Raw genomic sequence first — 22,665 nt, 5'->3', positions numbered from 1 at the left:
CACCCTACCCAGCTTTCCGGGACGCCTGGCTGGCGTCTGACTTGCCGGCATTACTGCCGACCTTCGGGGTTAGTATCCGCCTAACTTTGCGGCCACCGCCAGACAGCTCCGCACCTTTTGGGCTTCCTGCGAAAGCGAAGGCCCCCGTCTGATTAGACTTCATAACCTCTGCTTTCACCGGTTCTGCCGCTGCTGCAGTTTTTATGATTCTCTCGTGATCTTGTTTGGCATCGTCAATCGATTTACGAAGTCGCAACAGAGCCGTTTTATAGTCCTTCTTGCTTATATTGGACTGGAGTGGACCACCCAATGTCGATGATCTTGACAAGCCGCTGCTCAGCCACCTCTATTGCAAACAGGCCATCTCTTTTGGTTCTCATCCTGCAGCTCCATACTAGTGGTGGTTAGAAAAGAACTAAATGTATTCCTGAATTATCATTAAAGCTACGTATATCAATGATTGCTTCAACATTTGCACCTGAGAATTTCCGCTCATACCTCACTCAACTCACTGTTTTCTTTTACAGGTCGGCAGTTTGACGGCCATCAAGGCTCGCTCTCCGGTCATCGCAGGAAATTTCGCAGTTTGGGGCGGTATGTTCAGCACAATCGACTGCACCCTGGTGCATTTCCGGAAGAAGGAAGACCCGTGGAACTCGATCATCAGCGGAGCGGCCACCGGAGGAATCCTGGCGGCACGTAATGGCGTCGGCGCTATGGCCGGCAGTGCCATCATCGGTGGCGTCCTGCTGGCACTGATCGAAGGCGTCGGAATCCTGTTTACGAGAATTTCCGCCGAACAGTTCCGCTCACAGCCGATCGTGGAAGACCCCTCGGCGCTGGGTGACCCCTCGCAGAATGCTGCCGGTGCATCGGCATCGGCGTCGTCGTCCTCATCGATGCCATTCGGTTTCGGTCAGTCAGGTCAAAATTATCAATAAGAACGTCGTCATCTTGTCGTTGTAGGGCTTTAGTTTAATTTTAAAATAGAGGAAAACAAACTAAAGTTGGACATTTTTGACCAACGATTGAAGGCTAGACGTATGAATGTGATAGGGAAAAAGGACGTACTCACAATTTTGGCTCTCGTTACTGTTTGGCCAGTTGGGTTCGTTTCGGGTTGGCTTGAACTCAAGATCGGAAGGTTCATTCTTCTAGTCTAGTCCAAGGTATCTAGAAGAGTAGGTAGTCTCATTCGATACTTCGTGGAGTTCGTTATTTTGAAAGAAGTATGCATGTGTATAGCAAAGCGAATCATACCATCCCTCCTAGATACCTTGGTGTAATCGATGGGCAGTCATCAAATAACTTCCTGTGATTGCTTACCCTGAACGTGACTGACCTAGTCTTTTTCCTTGTATACATTCCAGGGAAAGAGAAAGGATTCAATTAGAATGGAAGCTTGACCCTTTCCAATAGTGTGATGATGAAAAACCCGCGGGAACTTTGTAACGGATGACTGCGAGCGAGCGCGATTAGGCACGATTGTGTGATAGAATCTAGTGAAACTGTATGGTAACAAAGGTGGGGACAAGAAAAGTGTTCTGCTAACACACGCCGAATTTCGGTACATCCGGATGCCGATAAAATATAACGAACGAAACGATCGGGCGGTGGCATTGTTGGATGAAATCTTTCTAAACTATTTCCTCCAACTACTGAGCTTCTCGATGAACGATGAATGGTATCGTCAACTTTTTTCTGTTTCTTTCAGAACCGGATGAGCAAAATTAGACCTAGTTTTCTGTATATAAATCTAAGAGCAAATAAAATTCGATTATTTCAAACTTGATTAAAACTGTTGCTGAAGGAAATCGTAGACTTTGACAGAAAATCCCTCTTGTCAAAATAATATATATATATTGCAACACTATTTGTACAGTATCGATTCCGCCCTAATACCAATAAAAAAATCTAATGTTCTAAACATAGTACATATCGTACTACTTTATCACCATTGTAAAGTTATAAAGTAGGTATTCGGTTTTGTTACAAAAGTCACTTTCAACTTAATCGCAAGGAAGGATTCTGATGGATAAGTACATTATTTTTGAGGAGGTTTCATGGGGTCCTACGGATATTCCAGGAGTATTCGAGGGCGTTCCAAAGGTTTCAAAGGGTCCCAGGGGCGTTCCAGAGGTATTCCAGAGGGTTGCAGGAAAGTTCGAAGCGGAGTTTTAGGGGATTTGAAGGCGTCTCAGGGGGTTTAATGGGGTTTAGTATACTGCCCCCACTCGCATAACAGTCTCATTTGCAAAACGTAGGAATTGAGAAAACAGCATTTGAAGTTTGAAAACTTGTTTCCATATAAAACTTTGAAAAATCGCCAAAATTTGAAGACTATTTCGATCATCTCGAAACTTTCACAGATTGCTTTGCACATGAATATATAACTGTAAAAAATATTACAATCACTACAAAGTTGTTCAGTTTTGTGTTACGTAATACAAAAATCCATGATGGGACTGTTATGCGGGTACTTTTGATATGGGACGCTCATGACTTGGTATTTGTTTCACATGTTGACATAAAAAATCATAATTTTTATTATTGTTTTTGGAAGTACATCGAAAATGATGACTATTCATAACGTTAACTCAAAAGTGATGAAAAGTCAAATGGGACAGTTATGCGAGTGGGGGCAGTATAGTATTTAGTATAGTAGAGGGTCACTGATTCGTTCCAGAAGTGTTCAAGGGGTTTCAGATGCACGATTCCATTCACGTGGCGGTTCAGGTGCTTCGTGGGATTTTAGACGCATCCCTGAGGGTTCCTGAGATTATCAGGGGTTTTCCAGAAGGCTTTGGGCTGCAACACGGTGCGTCGATAAGAAGAGCGTCCAACATAGCTCTGTTCCTCACAAGTTCCTACCTCATGCTTCCACGGGTCAATCGATGACAAAGATCACCAGCTAAGAATTGTGTGCCTAGCTGGTAGTTCAGCATGGACACTATTGTCCTTCTGACTTCAGCTAGATTGAGGAGGCACATACCGAGCATCTGTTCACGAATCGGAATTTGGAATGTTTTAACCCTAGGCCAGAAGGGTAAACTGGCACAATTAGCCAATGGGGTATGCCGTATGAAGTTTGAGATCCTAGGACTGAGCGAAGACCAGAACACGGATTCAAAACCTTACCGTGATCCAATGTTACGCGCCAACCGATGCTACCGAATTGCAAGACAAAGGGAACTGTTACAGTCAACTGAATGCTGTCGTAGATAAGATCCCAAAAGGTGATATCAATATCCTCATGGACGACCTCAACGCGAAGGTTCGTTCCGACAATTCGGACTATGAGCACGTCACACGGCACGTCATGGATGTGCTGCAGATATTCCGGAAGGTGGAAGCGTAGAAGATCAATGGAGCGCCATCATGGTATCATGTGGGTATCATGTGGGACGAATGACTGTAAGGGTAAGGTGTATATTGGACAAACAGGCAGAAAATGGGACACACGAATAAACGAACACAAAAATGACGTCAGACGGAAAGACAACAGAACAGGATTAACACAACACACACTATGCGACGGCCACAATTTCAACTTTGAAAAATTGTGGAGCGCATCGCTGACCAGGAGATCAGGATACCGGCGGAAACATTCCACATCAAGCTGGTAGGCGAAAACAACACGGTGAACCTCCAACGTGAGTGTGGAACGTTTAACGCAAACTATAACGCGCTAGTGGTTAAGTTGCGACAGATGACGACCGACGAGAGACGGCGAAGAGAGAACGAGAATCGACGACGAACAACACAACCATGACGTACCACATCAGAAGGTACGTGTTCGCCCAGCATTAAGGCCGGACGGGACGGTGGTTGAATCGTCCGCCATTGCTCTGTTGCTAGTAAGATGCAAATCTCAACTTCTACTTCATATTATAGACTAGAAACTTGATCGTTCATTTGCTCACTTGTGGTGCACAATCGACTAAAGTTTCAGCTACGTCAGTGCAGTGGAAATTGATATTTGCTTCTTCAAAATCGCGAGGCAAATTGTTAGAAAGAGAGGGAAGATAGGAAAAATAACACGTCGTCCCGTGCGGCCTTAAAGGAGGTGAAAGTTGCTGCAGTGATCGAAATGTGAGTTGTGGTGTGAAAAAATGTTATTTGTTGTAAATGTTCATTAATGTTTTTTTTTTGTTAAAACTGACGGGATTGGTGGTCTAGTGGCTACCGCTTCTGATTCGTATGCAGAAGGTCATGGGTTCAATCCCTGGCCCGTCCTTTTCATCCTACTTTGTATCTTTCTATCCACTTTCTCTCGCTCTCTCTTCTCTCTACATATACAACTCATGTATATTCATATGTTCATAGCCATCGATAGAACCAGAAACGAATTGAAAAAAAGTCGTTTCCCTCCCTTCCAACTTCCACTCACAGCACAGTGTATATATAACGCCTATAAGTTATGCAACCAAAGCGTGCTGTGCCGCTTGACCTTATTCACCTTATTCACCACACAATCTATCACGAACACTATAAATATCCCCTATCCATGGATCGCATCACCGACCCAACTGTGACTCCCAGATCTCCCATCCTTTCCGTCTAACAAATACCCCAGTCCGTGCGGGTTGTGGGGACGCAGAGTGCTCTCGGTCTCTAGTAGCAACAACCAGTACACTCTAACATTCCTTTCCCTTCCCAGCTGACTATAAGGACTTGGCCGGCGCCGTTATTGATCAAATATGCATGAGCTGCTAAAATTGCACTTTGAGAATAAGTGGAATGTCCCAGCCCCTTATTCAGTTGAAGCTCAGTGCAACTGGTACCAGTTCAGATCAATCACGGAGGAGCAACCATTGACATGTATAGTCAGAATTGATCGTTGATTAATGTTTTTTTTGTTAAAATAATGTATTTTCGTGTAATAAATTTTAGTGTCTGAGGATGGCTGAAGAAAAACAGTAAGCCGACGTTCCAGGGTATGCCAGTGGGTTTCAGGAGCTTTTCAGGGGTTTTAGCGGTTGTCGGCTCCAGAACCCACCTTCGAATGACCGTTCCGGATTTGCCTGGCCTCTAAACGGCGTCAGCGACGAATATACGACCTTGGACGGGACCCGTAGTCGTTCACCAAGCAACTCGCGGCGGACCGTGGATTCTTTCACACTAGTTTATTGTTAAAAATATTTATACAGGCTAGATGTTACCCCTATGGTGTTAAAATATATACTACATTGTGCGGCTCCGTGGCCGTGCGGCTAGGGTCACCAAGCTCTTAGACGCATCGTGCTGAGGAGCGCGGGTTCGATTCCCGCCGCAGCTGTCAGGAAAAGTTTTCGGCTGTGCCACTGGGCGTTGCATGCTAGTCCGTTGTCTAGTGTCGTGCTTCCTTAAAAGAGCGAAAAGCTCACTGGAAGCATTGAACGTGTCCGCGTCCTATTTTTCTATGTACGAGTTACAATCAATACAAAAACGAAACAATATTAGCCTAGTTACAAAACATCAGGAATGTCCAGCAAAAATAGCGGAAAACCTTCGTCGGAGCATATTTCGAGTTAAATGAAAATCAAAACCGGAAGCTACTCTGTTGAATACTCGCTGTAGTCCTATGAGAGCGCCGTCCAACCCGTAATTTGTGTTTCGGTGAAATGGTCTAAGCATGGCGTTGTTCCGCAATGGTCGAGGACGAACATTCAAGTTTACGTGCTCAAGAATGGCGCTGCAATCAATTCTTCCTTGAAATACATCAGCAACTAGCAAGGCTCTATCGACATCTCTTCTAACTCGTAGAGGATCAAGATCTATCAGTCGGCATCGGTTCTCATAGCTGGGTAGTCAAAACGGGTCTCTCCACGACAGCTTTCGTAATGCAAAACGAAGAAAGCGACGCTGAATTGATTCTATCCAATCTGCCCCATTATTATAACGAGGACTCCAAACAGCAGAGCAGTATTCTAGCGTCGATCTCACGATTGTGCAATACAATGATTTAAGGCAATACACATGACATCAGAAAAGTTTTTGGCAATTCTAAACATGAGGCCAAGAGCTCTAGATGCTTTATCTACGATATAGGAAATGTGTTGCTTGAACGTTAATTGTGAATCCAAGATCACTCCCAAATCCTTAACATGGTTTACACGTTCAAGTGTCGTCCCAAGCAGAACATAATTGAAAGCAATCGGCCGTTTCTTTCGCGAGAATGTTATGACTGAGCATTTTGTTGGGTTAACCACCATTCGGTTTAACGTACATTAGTTGGCCAGAGCGTCGAGTTGTTGCTAAAGGCAGAAACAGTCATTGTTGGATTGGATCCTTAGATAGATCTTAAGGTCATCAGCATAAGACAATCGTGGACATTCGAGTACTGCGTGCACATCGTTGAAATAGAGCAGAAATATAGTGATTACACACCTAAATCAAATTCACTTACGTATATTATGTACTGCTTAAACTACTGATAAAAAATGGGGTATTATTTCGATCGATCTCGGTTGTGGTTTGAGATGTACTGTCTCTGATATTGTTCACTAGCTCAATCCAACCATCCTCTGTTCTCTGGTGAGCAATATCAGTAACGTCAATCTTTACAACGACGATCGGCTACGGAGTTGTGCTCTCGCAATACTCGAGCCGACCACATCGTCCAGTGGATGTTGTTTATCACAGCGCTCGTAGAGTCGACGGTAGTGGTCAGCATGGGCGAGGGTAAAAGGCAATCTACTGTCCGTCCATCGTCAGAATTGCCGTCGAACGTATAGCGTTGCGTAATACTGTCTGGATAGATATTTGGCTGGGCAGCAATAACAATCCACTGGTGTGTGCAGGGGGTGAGTGGCCCAAACAGCGGTATTCCATGAACGTTCTGGGGAGTTTCATGGGGCCCATGAGTGTTATATGGGTTTTAGGGACGTTCTAGATGATTTCAGAAGGTTTCATTAGCGTTTCAGGGTGTTTTTAGGGTCTTAGGAGCTTTCAAGGGTTAATGGGGCGTTCTATGAAGTTTTAGGGGTGTTCCAGGGGCGCTATATGGGGATTTAGACCAAAAATATTGGTCGCAGTAATGGAAATACCCGGCACGAAATAAAAAAAAATAATGGGGATTCAGGGCGTTTAAGCGGTTTTCAGGAGATCCTTCAGAAAATCTTTGCTTGAACATCCCTGAAACATCCTTAGAAGCCATCAGGAACCCCCGGGATCCCTGGAGCTACTCTAAGCATAGAAAAAACAGAGAACTCAAAAAGACAGCCTTAGCTTCATTTCCTTAGTGGAGCTCGCAAGCCAGGGCAGCTTCTACTATCATAAGAGGAGTAAGCAAATCAATGTTACATTGTTTAAAAAAAATAAAAATATGTGTGATGAGGACGCGTATTTGACGACAAGCTGAGTCAAGTGTACAGCGAAGCGAATGTCTTAGAAGCGCATAATGTAATGTGAAACCTTATCGACTGGTTTTCGTTTGACAGAAAATTGGCCTCAAATTATCTTAAAGTAGCTGACTACGTGTCCTAGAGTTTGAACAAGTTCTATACAGTCCTTGGCACAAAAGCTAAGAGCCCCTAGTTTATCAAGGAGATTTCAGATGATTAAAACTACACTTTTTTATAGTATGCAAGTTATACGGCACACGCAAATTTTGGGAATTTTATTCCCTTCACCACGATTGTCAGTTTATGGAACAGACTAATAGAGCCGGAGTTCACAAAAACTTACCTAAGTCTAGTAAATGCACTTGGATAGAACTTTCCCCCTTTTCACCTCATAAACATCACCCATGACTATGTTCACAAGTTGGCTTTCTTCTCGTCCTCAAACACCAGCTCATCGCCGTCGGGTAGCGGTCCGAAAAACCGGTCCACCTGTTGCTCCGTAACTTCATTCAGCGTGGCCGGGTCCCACTTGGGGCTCTGGTCTCTATCGATCAACATAGCGCGAACTCCCTCTTTGAAGTCACTCTTGATGACACTGTGAACGGCCATTCGGAATTCCATTTTCAGGCAACTGCGCAGATCACAGTTGGCCCCGAGGTCCAGTTGCTTCTTGGTCACCTTCATGGAAGTGGGAGACATTTTCGAGAGCGTTTTCAACGTGCTCTGAGCCCATTCGCTTCCGTCCTTTTCGAGGTTGGCCACAATGGCCTCGACCGTTGGACCGCTGAAGCACTGGTTGATTTGTGACATATTCTTGGCCAGGACGAATTCCGCAGTATCTTTAACGTTGAATCTGTTCAGGACTGCTGCAACTTCTGCGCTATTAGTGGTTGCGACCAGTTCCTTTTCCAGCGCCTCGAGATCCTTACTCTCCACGTAATGGGTGGCGATTCCGGCTTTCGTTACATCTTTCCCCTTCAATCGGAAGCCGGTCAGTCCAAGATAGAGACCCAGCTTGCCTTGCAATCGTGGCAGGAAATGTCCGCCTCCGACATCCGGGAACAAACCGATGGCGGTCTCAGGCATGGCAAACATAGTTCGCTCGGTGGCCACCCGGTATTTTCCGTGAACCGACAACCCCACGCCACCGCCCATCGTAATTCCGTCCACAATGGCCACGTAGTCCGGTTTGTATCCGGAAATCAACGCATTCAGACGATACTCCTCTCGGAAGAAGTTCCTCGACGAATCCACCGGTCCATTTTCGACTACGGCTCGTACATCGCCTCCGGCACAGAAAGACTTCTCACCGGCTCCCTTGATGACTACCAGGCCCTTCTTATCCAGCCAGCTTTTCATCGCTCCGTAGATCTGCCGAACCATGTCCAAGTTGATGGCATTCAGTGCCTTCGGCCGGTTCAGCGTGATCAAACCGGCATTTTTGCCGACATCTTCGCAGATGACGGTACGTTCGGCGCCGGAAGACATGGCACGGGTGACCAACGGCACGTTTCGCTGAACGTTTCGAAGCAACTGGAAAGATGTTTGTGAATCAGTAGTGGTGCTCTTACGAAATTACATGAACAGAGATAAATACCATTTTTCCCAGAGTTCAATGGCGTGCGATAATGACCGTAGCCGAGATGTGTGCGATTATGCAATCAAGCAATCAAGGGTCAAACTAATTGACTCAACAAACCTGAGAGGAATGAGGAATGAAATCGAACTTGTTGCTAACCGTATATACACGCAGTAACAGAGTAATAGCAGTTCCTTACCAAACAAATTAAAAATTTTAAAAAGTATGAGCCGATGAAGTGACGATAGGATTGTTTATCCACGGAAGGCAACGGATAAAATATTAACAAAATATTTTTGGACCGCGAAGCAGAAGCACAAAAGCATACACCGAGAAAAATTTCTACTCAATGACTGAGTTGGCCTTACTCAGAAATAGAAAAATCCTTTGTTTTCTTACTCAGTTTCGGCTAAAAGTGGGACAACCCATTGGCAATGGGTTGTCCCACTTTTAACGGAAACTGAGTAAGAAAACAAAGGATTTTTCAATTTCTGAGTAAGACCAACTCAGCCACTGAGTAGAAATTTTTCTCTGTGTACAAGAGCATACACTCTAAAAATAAATTTGTGGTCGAAACCGATCTTAAATCGCCCTTTGTCGAACCCCTTGTCAGAAACGTCAAAACCTCCGGATTTTTGTTTCGCTTTGGCGAAGCGTGCGTCAAAATCGTCGTCAGTGCAAAACCCGCAAACACATTCAAACTTTTCTTGCTTTCCGTCATCGATTCGGGTCCGCGGTCCGTCGTCGTCGTTTCGTTGCTTTTTTTTCGGAAGAGTGAGTGCGATCAGGTGCGTGTATCGCGGTGAAAATTGTGCAAATATCCCGCAAAATTCCCTGGAAAAGGACACGTAAAAAACGGGAACCATGTATCGCTTGCTAGTGCAGAAGACGTTCCTCAGCGGATCGAAGGTAGGTGATGGATTAGTGCCCGGAATGGAAGAAAAAATTGCCATCAGAGCTCATCTGGCGAAGCGGAGGAAAGGTGTTATGTCACTAAATAATACACGCAAGACGGCAACCAGCAGCTTGGGGGAAAAATAGTGCTCTTGTTATTCGGGGGGAAAACAAAATAGATATAAAATATGTTACGGTTACGGAAGAGTTATCCTGAGGATTGCCACAGTGATATCATTGAAGGTTTTAGTTAAAAACAAAAGCGAATTAGGTAGCGTTGTTCGATTTGCGTTGCCACAGTCTTTGAAATTCAAAAACCCGGAATTTCTACATCCTTTTACCGTCGATTCGTAGTTTTCTTTAAATTTTGTTATTGATATGAAGATTAAATGCACAAACAGTTCTTTTATCCTATCTATACCTATAGATTATACGACGTTGAATAATAAATTACAAATTACAAAAATTACAAATTCCTTCCAATATCCGGAGCGTTCCAAATTTGCCTAATCACTATCCGCACTTCTCCGATCTTACTGACGTCAGGGAGTATGCGATAGGTATATCGTGGCGCTAACGCCGACCCTGTGCGGTATCGACTTCCAGTCCAGCACGATCTGGAGCGACTGAAGCAACCGGATGTGGACATTGTATACAGAATATGGAGGCAGCGTTGTCGGACTAGACACAATGAACCGATTCCGGAGGCAGAGATCCAAGTTGATTGTACGAGATCCTACTATTTTCCGTATCACGAGGTCGTAAAAGAAGGCAGGACTAATAACAGGACACTGTCTTACCAATTATCACAAGAAAATAATGAGAAAAGTTGAAGATGATACTTGTCGATTTTGCGATGAGGAATCTGAAACCTCTGCACATTTATTATGTGACTGTGTTACACTCTTTACTACAAGAGTAAGATATTTTGATAAGGGATTCCTACAGCCCTCTGAAATATGGTACTTACAGCCTTGTAAAGTAATTAATTTTATACGACACATTCTTCCCTGCGGGGAAACATCCGACGATCATGCGCTGAGGGTCTCTGCTCATAGTGACCTATCGCCTTGATATGTGGTTACATAGATTAAAGCGGGTGGTGTATCACAAAAGATCAGAAAATTGGTCGCAGTGATAAGTTACCCTACAAAAAAAAAAAAAAAAAAAAAAAAGAAGGCAGCAGCACAACCAAGCTTAGGGTGGTGTTTGACGCTTCATGTGTCACCACTTTTGGAGCGGCACTCAACGATCTGCTATTCGAAGCACCGAATATCAACATCGGGAGGACACAACTCCGGACAATTTGGTCCAGAGGATGTGTAGGGATCTCCAGTTAGCCTAGTGGTTAAGGCTATGGATCGCCAATCCCGAGAGGGCGGGTACAATTCCCGTTCCAGTCGGGGAAATTTTCTCTATTCCCTGGGCATAATGTATCATTGTGCTTGCCTCACAATATACAAATTCATGCAATGGCAGGCAAAGAAAGCCCTTCAATTAATAACTGGAAGTTTTCAAAGAACACTAAGTTGAAGTGAGGCGGGCCAAGTCCCAGTGGGACGTAGAGCCATAAAGAGGAAGAAGAAGATGTGTAGCGATGAGTTTGGCTGGAACGCCGTTTCAAAGGCTATCACCCATATCGTCTGGGAGCTACAGAGGAGGTGGCGCGTGGACTCGGAGAATGACTAGTTCAGATGCAGTACAAGGTGGTTCAGGGGTTCGGAGTCGGCTTCGTAGGTCATACCGGTGCCCTGCGGTCGAGATCGACCCTTACAGCGATTAAGTGGCCGCGGAGAGGAAGTCCCGGTAGCGGCGGTGTCGTGGCGTCGGTCTACTGGGTTGGATCCGAGCCCGCGGTTGGAAAGGGGTCCCTGGCAAGGGTCTGGGCCAGTGAATCAAAATTCAACCATCGCGCAACAATAATGACAATGTCGCAACCTGTATTTGTTGCGACAATCCACCCAATGCAACATAAGTTTGTCCCAACTTGAAAATAATAGGATAAACATCGTACACCACATGTTTAGAGATTTTTAAGCCTTGCATTGCTATTTTCGAACGGTAACTTCTAGTCGGTAAACACTGCAACTCTGCTGAAGATCTATCATCAAACAGTTTCGATTTTGGGTTAGTAATAATTGATTATTCACGAGTTGAAAAGTACGCAACAAATTCAGCTTCCGTTTTGTCTGCAACAAAAAAATTCGAGATCATATCATTATCTGTCACCAGTAGGGATAAAGAGTAATCGTCGCGCCTTCTTTGTTGCTTGTTTTGTGCCTCTTTTGTCTGACAATTCTCTTCACTGGTCTGGGCAGGTGAAGACCCTGCTGTCAGCAACCTTCTGGTGCAGCTGATAGGGCCTGGAGGGTAGTGATACCCTTGCCTTCAGCAGGTCAGATCGGGTTGCACGTGGGCATCAGTTCTTGATGTCTGCCAAGCAGTTGGGCGCGGGCGGGGTTGACCCTGCCCGCCTTCCGAGGACAAAGGGAGTGGTGAGGACCACTCGGGAACCTGGCTAAGTGCCAGCATGTTACTTCGTCGGTGATGGACTCTACAGAGCGAGTCATCGATGTTCGTTGCTGCTAGGCTACGCAGCCAACCTTGAGGGTGCGATGTGCACTAGCCCCTCTCTGAAGCAATACCTTCTTGGTGGTTCCGGAGAGACGCAGGGTTTGGCGACCATAGAAATGTGTTTTAGTGGATCGAGGAGAGAGTAGTCCTGGCTTTTACTATCGTTGTAGAAGACGACCTCGGCCCCACACTACCCTATCCTTGATGTTAAGGTGTCTGTTTGTAGATTATCCCCCTATGGTTAAGAAGAAAAAAAAGACTGTTCAATCCGTTCGGAATCCTTTTTCAACATTGTTTACGACCTGAATTGACACGGTCCGATTCCCCCCGTCGTCGAAGAAAAATGAATCGAAATGAAGGAGAGCCTGTGCCAGCTGGAGAGGATCAACATTCCACAATGGGCACCCAACTACGAGGATCAAATCCAACTCCACGGCTTTTCTGATGCCTCCGAGGAAGCGTATGCGGCAGTTGTGTACCTCAGAGCGGTGGATAAGATTGAGGCAAGATCTACGTTACGTTTCTGGCAGCGAAGACAAAGGTGGCACCCGTACGGCAGGTATCTCTTCCACGCTTAAAAAACTCAACGCTGCTGAACTGCTAGCGAAGCTGATGAAGCAAGTTGCTGAATCTCTCAAGCGCATTCTGGTAGAGCAGTATGCTTGGACGGACTCGACTTCAGTAGCCAACAGAACTTCTTTGATACTGGAGGTCTTGCCGCGTAAACATTAGGCTCACGTTGCATCGAACGATAATCCTGCAGACTACGCATCTGGTGGGATATCTCCGACATAGCTCATCGATCATCATCTGTGGTGGTCAGGACCAATGTGGCTGGCGGAAGATTCCGCCACCTGGGATCGAACCAACCCGTCTAACGATCTAGATGAAACAACAATGGATGCACGTAAACGTTTCCAAACACTCAATGTCGCTATCTATCTTCAACACAGAAACCACGTACGAAATCGAGAAACATATACTGGCCAATCGGTAAAGGCTGGGTATGCTGCGCAATTCAGATCCCATTGTGATCCACTAGCCTCTGCCCAGCAACTCCTATCCCTACCTCCACGCGGTACCGGCCGGAAACTATGAGCAACCTTAGGGAAGATCGGGTAACCAACCCCGGTGGGAACTTTGGTCGTAGGCTGACAGGGAAGGGGGGGTTTGCTTCGGCAAACCTGAGCGTCTGTTCTCCAGGAGGAGCGGCTCACAACAGCGTCTGATTCCCATGTTAAGGGCGGCTGATCTACGTCCGAGTGCCAGGGAAGGACTCTAAGCTCAACTGTGCACTATGGTCCTCCGGAAAGTAGGGGGTTGGTGTCAGGCCCTACGAGCCAGCCGTAAAAAAACCATTGTAACGGAAAATCAGCAACAGAATAATACGAACCGAGACCAACGGCAACAACCCCAGCGAACAAAAAGGACTTGCGATTGGAAACTCGGTACGTGGAACTGCCGATCTCTCAACTTCATTGGGAGCACCCGCATACTCGCCGATCTACTGAAGGACCGCGGGTTCGGCATCGTAGCGCTGCAGGAGGTGTGTTGGACAGGATCCATGGTGCGAACGTTTAGAGGTAATCATACCATCTACCAGAGCTGCGGCAATACACGCGAGCTGGGAACAGCTTTCATCGTGATGGGTGATATGCAGAGGCGCGTGATCGGTTGGTGGCTGATCGACGAAAGAATGTGCAGGTTGAGGATCAAAGGCCGATTCTTCAACTTCAGCATAATAAACGTGCACAGCCCACACTCCGGAAGCACTGATGATGACAAGGACGCATTTTACGCGCAGCTCGAACGCGAGTACGATCGCTGCCCAAGCCACGACGTCAAGATCATCATAGGTGATTTGAACGCTCAGGTAGGCCAGGAGGAGGAATTCAGACCGACGATTGGTAAGTTCAGCGCCCACCAGCAGACGAACGAAAACGGCCTACGACTCATTGATTTCGCCGCCTCCAAAAATATGGCCATACGTAGCACCTTTTTCCAACACAGCCTCCCTTATCGTTACACCTGGAGATCACCACAGCAGACGGAATCTCAAATCGACCACGTTCTGATTGACGGACGGCACTTCTCCGACATTATCGACGTCAGGACCTATCGTGGCGCCAACATCGACTCCGACCACTATCTGGTGATGGTCAAACTACGCCCAAAACTCTCCGTCATCAACAATGTACGGTACCGGCGACCGCCACGGTACAACCTAGAGCGACTGAAGCAACCGGATGTCGCCTCAGCATACGCGCAGAATCTCGAGGCCGCGTTGCCAGACGAGGGCGAGCTCGATGAGGCCCCTCTAGAGGACTGCTGGAGTACAGTGAAAGCAGCCATCAACGACGCAGCCGAGAGCACCATCGGGTACGTGGAACGGAATCGACGGAACGAATGGTTCGACGGAGAGTGCAGAACGGTTTTGGAGGAGAATAATGCAGCGAGGGCGGTAGCAAGGGACTCGACAGAACGTGGAACGTTATAAACAGAAACGGAAACAACAGACCCGCCTCTTTCGGGAGAAAAAGCGCCGCCTGGAAGAAGCGGAGTGTGAAGAAATGGAACTGCTGTGCCGTTCCCAAGAAACATGGAAGTTCTATCAAAAGCTCAACGCATCCCGCAACGGCTTCGAGCCGCGAGCCGAAATGTGCAGGGATAAAGACGGAGGCCTCTTGACGGACGGACGTGACGTGATCGAAAGGTGGAAGCAACACTTCGATCAGCACCTGAACGGCGTGGAGAACGTAGGCACGGGAGCCCACGGCAACGGAGGAAACGACGACGCCAGTGCAGCGGAGGACGGAAATGAACCAACTCCAGAAGCAAATGCGGTCGAAAAAGATTCACCCACGCACCAAATGCACCATGTACAAAACGCTAATAAGACCGGTAATCCTCTACGGGCACGAGACATAGACCATGCTCGAGGAGGACTTGCAAGCACTCGGAGTTTTCGAGCGACGCGTGCTAAGGACGATCTTCGGCGGTGTGCAGGAGAACGGTGTGTGGCGGAGAAGAATGAACCACGAGCTCGCTGCACTTTACGGCGAACCCAGCATCCAGAAGGTGGCCAAAGCCGGAAGGATACGGTGGGCAGGGCATGTTGCAAGAATGCCGGACAACAACCCTGCAAAGTTGGTGTTTGCAACTGATCCGGTTGGCACAAGAAGGCGTGGAGCGCAGAGAGGACGATGGGCGGACCAGGTGGAGTGTGACTTGGCGAGCATCGGGCGCGACCGAGGATGGAGTGCGGCGGCCACGAACCGTGTATTATGGAGAAATATTGTTGATCCAGTTTTATCTTGAATTTGATGTAATACTAAATAAATGAAAATGAATACTGGCCAATCGATCCAACATCATCGGTGCGGCATGACGACACCTGGCATGTGTCCAACGATTCGTCTTTAACCTGAAGTCGAAAGCGTTGACTCAGTTCGAGCGGCACTCGGGTGCGATCCTTTCATCCGAGTAACACGCAGCCAGGATGCAGCTCTTCAGACTGGCTCAGCACGAAGACTATGAAGAAGAAGCAACATTGTTGGCGAAGGGAAACGAAGTCCATCCAAAATCGAAGATCAGTAGCTTGTACTCTTTCTTGGATGGAATCGAGACGATTGGTGTCGGGGGACGTTTGCAGTAATCGTCGTTTCCTTTTGTCATGACTCATGAAGCACCCGGCGATACTCCCGAAGAACCATCGCGTGTCCAGATTACTGGTTGATGAGCTACACTTGCAGAACTGTCATGCAGGTCCCAGACTCCTGACGGCAGCAGTCAATCAGAGGTACTGGATTCCAGGCTGCCAACAAATGGGCCAGTCTTCCAGCAGCGCGTGTGATTGCATGTCGACCCTTCAGTCATGTCGGAGATGACTATGCCGGTCCCATTCTAGTACGATGCAGCAATACCCGCGGAGAACGCTGCTCGAAAGGATACATCGTCGTATTTGTCTGCCTCTCGAGCAAGGCGGTTCACCTTGAGGTTGCAGGCACATATGTGTTGCAGGTGACCTCTCAACAGATACGTTTTTGAGAGCTTTCAAGCGAATGATTTTTCGGCGAGGTTACTGCAACGAGATCTAGTCGGATAATGGAACGAATCTGGTCGGTACCGATCGGCAACTGATGGAGATCTACGAAGCAACACAGAATCACAGCGTTCCTGTGTGGCATGCGCTGGCATTGCGTGTTGAACATGGTGCGACGTGGTTGCGGTGTGGTAGCGTTACGTTATCGTGTGCATTCTCCCATTTGATTGTGATTAGCCGGTCAATGTTGTGAATTAGTCTTCGCTCGAAAATCGGAGCTTGAGACACTCCGGCTGGCTGTCAACATATGCCCAAAATTGCCATAAACTCAAGCCACATACATGAACAAAAGCGGGCTTTATTCGATTTGATGTTTATTACATTGGGTTCATACTTTCCCCTGGCTCTTCTTATGATCTTCTTACATGCTAATGTTAGTACTCACGTAAACATTCTCTTAGGGGCCCCCGAACACCTTGGTGCGCCAGCGATGACTAGTGCCAGCTTCTTCTGGTCTTGTCGGCGCCATCCGATTCGACTGCGTCGGAGCTGCTCTTCCTGTGATTCCGCCACTAATCTTCGTCGGCCACCGGCGATCCGTCCAGCTGTCGATTCCGTTCAGCCCCTGGTCTTCGTCGGCCACCGGCGAACCGTCCTGCCGTCAATTTCGTTCCGCCACTGGGATTACCGGCTACCAATGGCAATGTAACGAAAAAATTGTGCGGAACACTACAAATGCATTGTGCTAACGATGAGTACCACAATTTGGATAACTTCTAACAGAACCCTACAAATGCGCATTTTATTTTCCATGTCAGGCCCCACGTTTGGGAAATAGATACGAAAAATAAAATGAAACATTACATATGCACAAAACACAAACATGAAAACATAACATAAATTGTGCCCAGTTATCTAAATAGATAACGAAGTCCAAATCCAGGATGACGGTTTCATTATTGTTCTTGGTCCATCAGTCAATCCTGTAGTCGTATTTATTTCATCTGGCGGACTGCCTTCTTGTTCGCAGCATTGGTTGCTTACATACCTAGCTTGTGTTTGGTCTAGCACAATAAATTATTAGCCAACAAAATATTGTCACGCATTACTATCGAATATGTAATTTATATGTAATATGTAATTTGCGTGCACGCTGCGTGGACGCGCCGACCCTGTGTATATATCTAAGATGGCGATCAGGCGATTGATCACACGTCGGGGAGCTCCGGTCGAGATGCGTAGCGGTAGTGGAACAAATTTCATGGGTTCGAGCAACAAATCGATCGTCAGCTAGCAGAAACTTTCATTAACGCAAATACCAATTGGGTGTTGAACCCACCAGGAGCATCCCATATGGGTGAAGCATGAGAGCGACTTGTACGATCAGTGAAAACTGCGCCAATCGCAATGGATACTGAAGGATCACGAATGGACATCGAATAAAGAGTCTCTGACGACAGTGCCGGTGGAAGCTGAGTGTTGTGAACTCGTGGTGCCGGAGTAAATTAATATTTATCTTTTTTGATAAATTACTGATTGTATCCTTCGATACTAATAAAAGGGAACACCACACAGAAATTTAATTTCAAAAGGGGCCCTAGAGGCAAATATCTGAAAACCCCAACTTTATTTTACACCCAAGACATTGGTCCTTGGATGTAAACTTTATATGACTACTTAAGCATTCTACCTTAAATATATCATTTCAGCGGCAAAGCACCCAGCTGCTTCGAAGTCTTAGCACCAGAGGAGCAGCCAACATCCCTCAGTTCCGTGAGGCTGGTTTCGGAAAGGTGCTGGTGGTTTTGTCTCCGTTTCTCGTGGGCGGTGGAGTCGTAGCGTATGCTAAGTGAGTTTCGACGATTACTTTTACCCATAATGACTAAAATGATAAGATAATTTTTTAATTTATCTTTGAATGCATCCCACAGATACGATAACGAGTTCAGGAAAACGCTCGTCACGAACGTGCCAGCCCTGGAACCGGTCTTGAAGACACTACTTCAGGAAGAGAATCCACTGGACGAGGTTTCGAAGAAGCTGGACGAAATCTCCAGTACCATCAGCGGCTATACTTCGACGGTTACTGGGTTCTTCACGGGTGGTACCAAGGAAGAGGAAAAGAAGGCTGAAAAAAGTAAGTGAAGTCTTGTATAAAGTAACACAAAAAAAACCTGAGTTATGGTAAAAGTGGGAGCCCGCGAATAGTGACATTCATACTTTCGATGTTGTTGTTTTAGTATGGTCCCAGGGTTATTCCTAAAAGTAATCTGCAGTTTTATAATATCTAATTTACATAGTTCATAATTTCACAAATATGCTAACGCTAGTGCTAAGGAATTTAAAGATTTTTAGATATGGGAAACAGGCTTCAAGAAAATATTAGGAAATTTTAAACCTAAAAATAATGAGACCACATTAAAATTTAACGAAAAGTTGATTTAGGTAGTTACTGAGCGAAAATAGTGACTTCTCTTAAAATCAATAATAGGAATATTACGTTCTATTTTACAGAGGTTGATCTACCACCGGTCACTCGTTCTAAATCGGTGCATGTACCAGTCCCAGCACCCCCGCTATCAAAACCGGAACCAACGGTGGAGAAGGTCAAACCATCCGAATCAGCCGCCAAATCTGCCACTCCTAGCTCTGCACCTGCACCAAAACCTGCAGCAGCTAAAGTGGCAGCCCCTGCTGCCGCGGCAACAGCTGCAGCGACGCCCAAACCGGTTGTCGCCAAACCTACCGAAGAAGTACCCAAATCGATCAGCGATCTTGAGCGCCAGATCGACGTGGCAGCGGCAACCGCCATCAAAGAGTACGGCAAGGCCGTCCAGGTGCTCAAGGGCTACACCAATGAGGTCAGGAAGGTGGTCGACGAATCTGTCGACAAGCTCGATTCGTCGAGTTGGGTGCTTTTGCGCAATCGCACCAGCGCACGGGATACTGCGCTGAAGGCTGCTGAGGATGCCGCGGACGAAGCCCGGGAGAATATCGAAAAGCTGCATCGCCTGCTGGACAGTCGCGATATCAAGTGTTCCGACGATCTGAAGGACAAGGCTCGTGAAAATATTGCCGCATACCTGGAACATCTGAAGAAGGCCAAGGAAGATGTCTACAAGGCACGGAACCTGGCCAACGTGGGCGAAAAGTACTGGAAGAAGGTGGAAACGGCTCGGAACTTCTTCATCGACGAAATCCAATCGCTCTTTCCGGGTATCAACCTGGGCGAAAAAAAGCTGGACCTATCCAAGGACGATTTGGATTTGTTCATCGTACATGCCTTCACGCAAGTGGTGGCGCACCAGAAGGAGCTACAAAAGCTGCAGATTGAGGGCGATCAACAGCTGAAGCGGGCCCTCGAGGCGGTTCGAGGAACCGATCAAAGCGAAGCCGTGAAGGCCCAGCTGGAGTACGAGATTGCCAAGGAAAAACGCGAATTGAACCTGCAGAACCAAAGAAAGGTAAGTGTAGGAATACGGTGTGGGTAGGGCCACCTTGAGACATCTTCTTCACAAGACAGCTAGCAGGTTTGCTTTCATCTCGTGACGGACATTTCTCCTCCGCACTTTCCAATGATCGAGACTCGGACTGACTGCATACAGTCGATACTGTTCACAAGATGATTGCCACATCAAAATCAACTACGCAACTCAACCTCTTCCGCTCCACTTGCACCGGCATCTTGTTCACCATGAACGAAACCGTTTTGCTCCCAACAGCAACGTTGACCTTCAGACTTCAGGTTTCCATCCGATTGGACCTCTTGGTTCTGCCAGAGAAATCGTTGCTTGATGGTCTCCAACGTAAGGTGATGTTCACTGATGTTCTCGGGCTTTATGGATTTGACCCTTATGAGATTACGTTTTTTGGGTTTCCAATTCCGAGATTTCAAAGTTTCGCCCTTCTGTAATTTTCTCTTTCTGTGGTAGAACGTAGGCCATCTCTTCAACATTTTGCGATTCATTAATCCAACGATCTTTTTTTCAGCTTCTGGCCATCCGCGCTGAACTGGAACGCAACCTGCGTAATCAGATGAAGCGTCAATCGGAGGCGCACACCGACCACCTTGCCGATGCCCTCGCCCAGAAAGAGGTGGAAATGAAACGAAAGTTCCAGCGTGAGCTGGATGAGAAGATTACCACGGAACAGGCGGCCTACAAACTGCAGCTGGCCGCAATGCTCGGCAAACTCAAAGGAATGGATGCCGCCCTGAAAGGTATATTCAATTGTTTTTCCATTGACATTGTTGTTTCCAGTCTATGTCCCGTGTGCTACTAATGTGTTCTTGTCTTTCTTATGTGTGTCTCATTCATCACCAACAACTACTACTCTACCATTTCCCTCCATCACATGCTAACACAAAATATGCGCAGAGATCGATGATGAAATGAAAGGTACCTACCGTGCTTATTGTTTGAATTCTTCGTATATCTGTTACTGTTCAGTACTTCCAAAGGCTCTACCCCATTTGGCATAACGCCGTTTTGCATAATGCCATTTGGCATAAAGGCCATTTGGCATAATGGCCATTTGGCATAATGCCGTTTGGCATAACACGAAGAAAAGCCTTCTTGATAAGAATGTGCATAATATTTGTTATGCCAAATGGCCATAATGCCAAATGGCCGTTATGCCAAATAGCTATTATGCTAAATGGCATTATGCCAAACGGCATTATGCCAAATGGCGTTATGCCAAATGGGGTAGAGCCGTTGCAAGAGTGTATGATTCAATCTATATCCTTTGACAATCCACCAGGTCGTGCCGATGCCGAGAAGAGCGCCCATCAAGCTCAAGCCCTGTGGGGAGCCTGCCAGTCGCTGTGGTCTTCAATACGCTCCGGCCAACCGGGAAAATCGTGGCGTGAGCAGTTACGGCCGCTGAAGGACGAAATCGGCGCCGTGGCCCGTGCCGCCGAAGGAGACGAACTGGTCGGCGTAGTGCTGAAGGGACTCCCAGAGAAGGCCAAGGATCGTGGCGTCTACCCGGAGGATGCCCTACGAGAGCGTTTCATCAAGGTGGAGCAAGTTTCACGCCGGTTGGCCTTGGTTCCGGCTGAAGGTGCTCGGTTGCCATTGTACTTCCTGTCGTACCTACAAGCTGCCCTGATAGCCAAACCGGACGTGCCCATTTCGAAAGATGAGCTGGAAGACAAACCGTTCGATTTCAGCAAGCTGGACACGTACGACATTCTGAACCGTGCGCGCTACTGGCTGGATCGAGGAGATCTGGTTAAAACGGTCCAGTATATGAACCTGCTGCAGGGTGCATCGAGAAAGGCCGCCTTAGATTGGCTCAATGAGGCACGTTTGCTGCTAGAAACACAACAAGCTGCCAGCACTCTGATGGCACATGCGTCGTCCAGTGGAGTTCGTTTCCTGTAAAACCGAACCGAATGCCATCGTATGTGTTATTTTAAGTGTCCATAACACCTCCTCCTATCGTATCCTTGCAACACCTACGTTTCCAGCCGTCTTTGTTGTTTTTGTATGGATTGCATCAGAGTCCTGCCAGCTGTAAGTTTACCCCACAACCGAGATCAGGTAGGTCACGACGATGGATCATGTTTAATTTTATTAAGTTTAACGACATTTAAACTGAGGAAAAGTCTCCATTCTACCCCTTATGGAACGAGAATGAACAAAATCCAAGTATTGCGTACCGTAAATTAAAAGTGTTTCGGCAATTTGAATAGACGAAGGCAACAAATGGGATTAATGTCATTCAGCTTGGTGCTGCTTCAGTACTGAAGAGAAGCAAAGAAATAGGTCGCGAATTGAAAGTAAAAAAAAACGGCGCCGATGAAAATTAGTGGAAGCAATTGTTTTCAAAATTTAGGAAGAAAATGTACTCTAAGGCCGATTAAGTTAATACACAACTAAAAATCGAAATTCTGCATCACGAAGAGGGGTTTTAATTTTGTATCACAAATCCATTTTAAGGCGAAGCACTTTTTCGAACTAATTGTTCGTTTTGGATTACCTTGATATCTTTTTGGCTACAAAGTACCTAACTGCATTCCAGCGTATAGTAGAGCGCTAAAAGTCACTATTCGCAGCTGCAATACCATTAATACCAATGCCTTTCACTTCACGGGAAACGTCATTGTCGTATGTCGCAAGATAAAGAAATCCTTCAAAAACTTCAAACACATCCCCATCAATCATTACATCATCGTTAATACAACTAGGCCTGCCTCTGTTTCTACTCGCAATCATGTATTTCGTAATGGTCGAATTTATTTTCAA

At 46.6% G+C, this 22,665-nt stretch overlaps 3 protein-coding genes across 5 annotated transcripts; 2 read left to right on the top strand and 1 right to left on the bottom strand.

Annotated features, from left to right (window-relative positions):
• The first annotated feature begins 446 nt into the window (after positions 1 to 446).
• LOC109400111 (mitochondrial import inner membrane translocase subunit Tim17-B) lies at positions 447 to 1,798 on the top strand. The gene is made up of 2 exons (XM_062846248.1): positions 447 to 915; positions 1,371 to 1,798. The coding sequence occupies exons 1-2, from the start codon at positions 597 to 599 to the stop codon at positions 1,391 to 1,393; spliced, it is 342 nt and encodes a 113-aa protein (XP_062702232.1). The 5' UTR covers positions 447 to 596; the 3' UTR covers positions 1,394 to 1,798.
• A 5,741-nt stretch (positions 1,799 to 7,539) lies between these two features.
• Positions 7,540 to 9,249, bottom strand: LOC115254377 (3-hydroxyisobutyryl-CoA hydrolase, mitochondrial-like). 2 transcript variants are annotated; one of them, XM_029851873.2, is made up of 3 exons: positions 9,104 to 9,249; positions 8,923 to 9,024; positions 7,540 to 8,858 (listed from the first exon to the last, which is right to left on the bottom strand). In XM_029851873.2, the coding sequence occupies exons 2-3, from the start codon at positions 8,923 to 8,925 to the stop codon at positions 7,740 to 7,742; spliced, it is 1,122 nt and encodes a 373-aa protein (XP_029707733.2). In that variant the 5' UTR covers positions 8,926 to 9,024; positions 9,104 to 9,249; the 3' UTR covers positions 7,540 to 7,739. The 2 variants fall into 2 exon arrangements, with proteins under 2 accessions (XP_029707733.2, XP_062702231.1); XM_062846247.1 differs by lacking the exon at positions 9,104 to 9,249 and having other exon boundaries at positions 8,923 to 9,070.
• Positions 9,250 to 9,590: 341 nt separating this feature from the next.
• LOC109400079 (MICOS complex subunit Mic60) lies at positions 9,591 to 22,318 on the top strand. Of its 2 annotated transcripts, XM_029851743.2 has the most exons (7): positions 9,591 to 9,813; positions 18,124 to 18,263; positions 18,346 to 18,551; positions 18,929 to 19,878; positions 20,405 to 20,633; positions 20,791 to 20,811; positions 21,176 to 22,318. In XM_029851743.2, the coding sequence occupies exons 1-7, from the start codon at positions 9,769 to 9,771 to the stop codon at positions 21,799 to 21,801; spliced, it is 2,217 nt and encodes a 738-aa protein (XP_029707603.2). In that variant the 5' UTR covers positions 9,591 to 9,768; the 3' UTR covers positions 21,802 to 22,318. The 2 variants fall into 2 exon arrangements, with proteins under 2 accessions (XP_029707603.2, XP_062702230.1); XM_062846246.1 differs by lacking the exon at positions 20,791 to 20,811 and having other exon boundaries at positions 9,593 to 9,813.
• The last annotated feature ends 347 nt before the right edge of the window (positions 22,319 to 22,665 follow it).

This window comes from Aedes albopictus, chromosome 1, assembly GCF_035046485.1.
Source record: "Aedes albopictus strain Foshan chromosome 1, AalbF5, whole genome shotgun sequence".
Taxonomy (NCBI): Eukaryota; Metazoa; Arthropoda; class Insecta; order Diptera; family Culicidae; genus Aedes; species Aedes albopictus.
Note: the sequence above shows the minus strand (reverse complement) of the source record. Positions and strands in the feature narration are given on the sequence as shown.

Bases quoted from the DNA above. Each gene is read 5' to 3' on its own strand.
- LOC109400111 (XM_062846248.1), top strand. From the start codon at position 597: ATGTTCAGCACAATCGACTGCACCCTGGTGCATTTCCGGAAGAAGGAA. The intron at 916-1,370 runs GTCAGTCAGGTC...TATACATTCCAG, and splicing joins ATCGATGCCATTCGGTTTCG to GGAAAGAGAAAGGATTCAAT.
- LOC109400079 (XM_029851743.2), top strand. From the start codon at position 9,769: ATGTATCGCTTGCTAGTGCAGAAGACGTTCCTCAGCGGATCGAAG. The intron at 9,814-18,123 runs GTAGGTGATGGA...ATATCATTTCAG, and splicing joins CGTTCCTCAGCGGATCGAAG to CGGCAAAGCACCCAGCTGCT. The intron at 20,812-21,175 runs GTACCTACCGTG...ACAATCCACCAG, and splicing joins GATCGATGATGAAATGAAAG to GTCGTGCCGATGCCGAGAAG.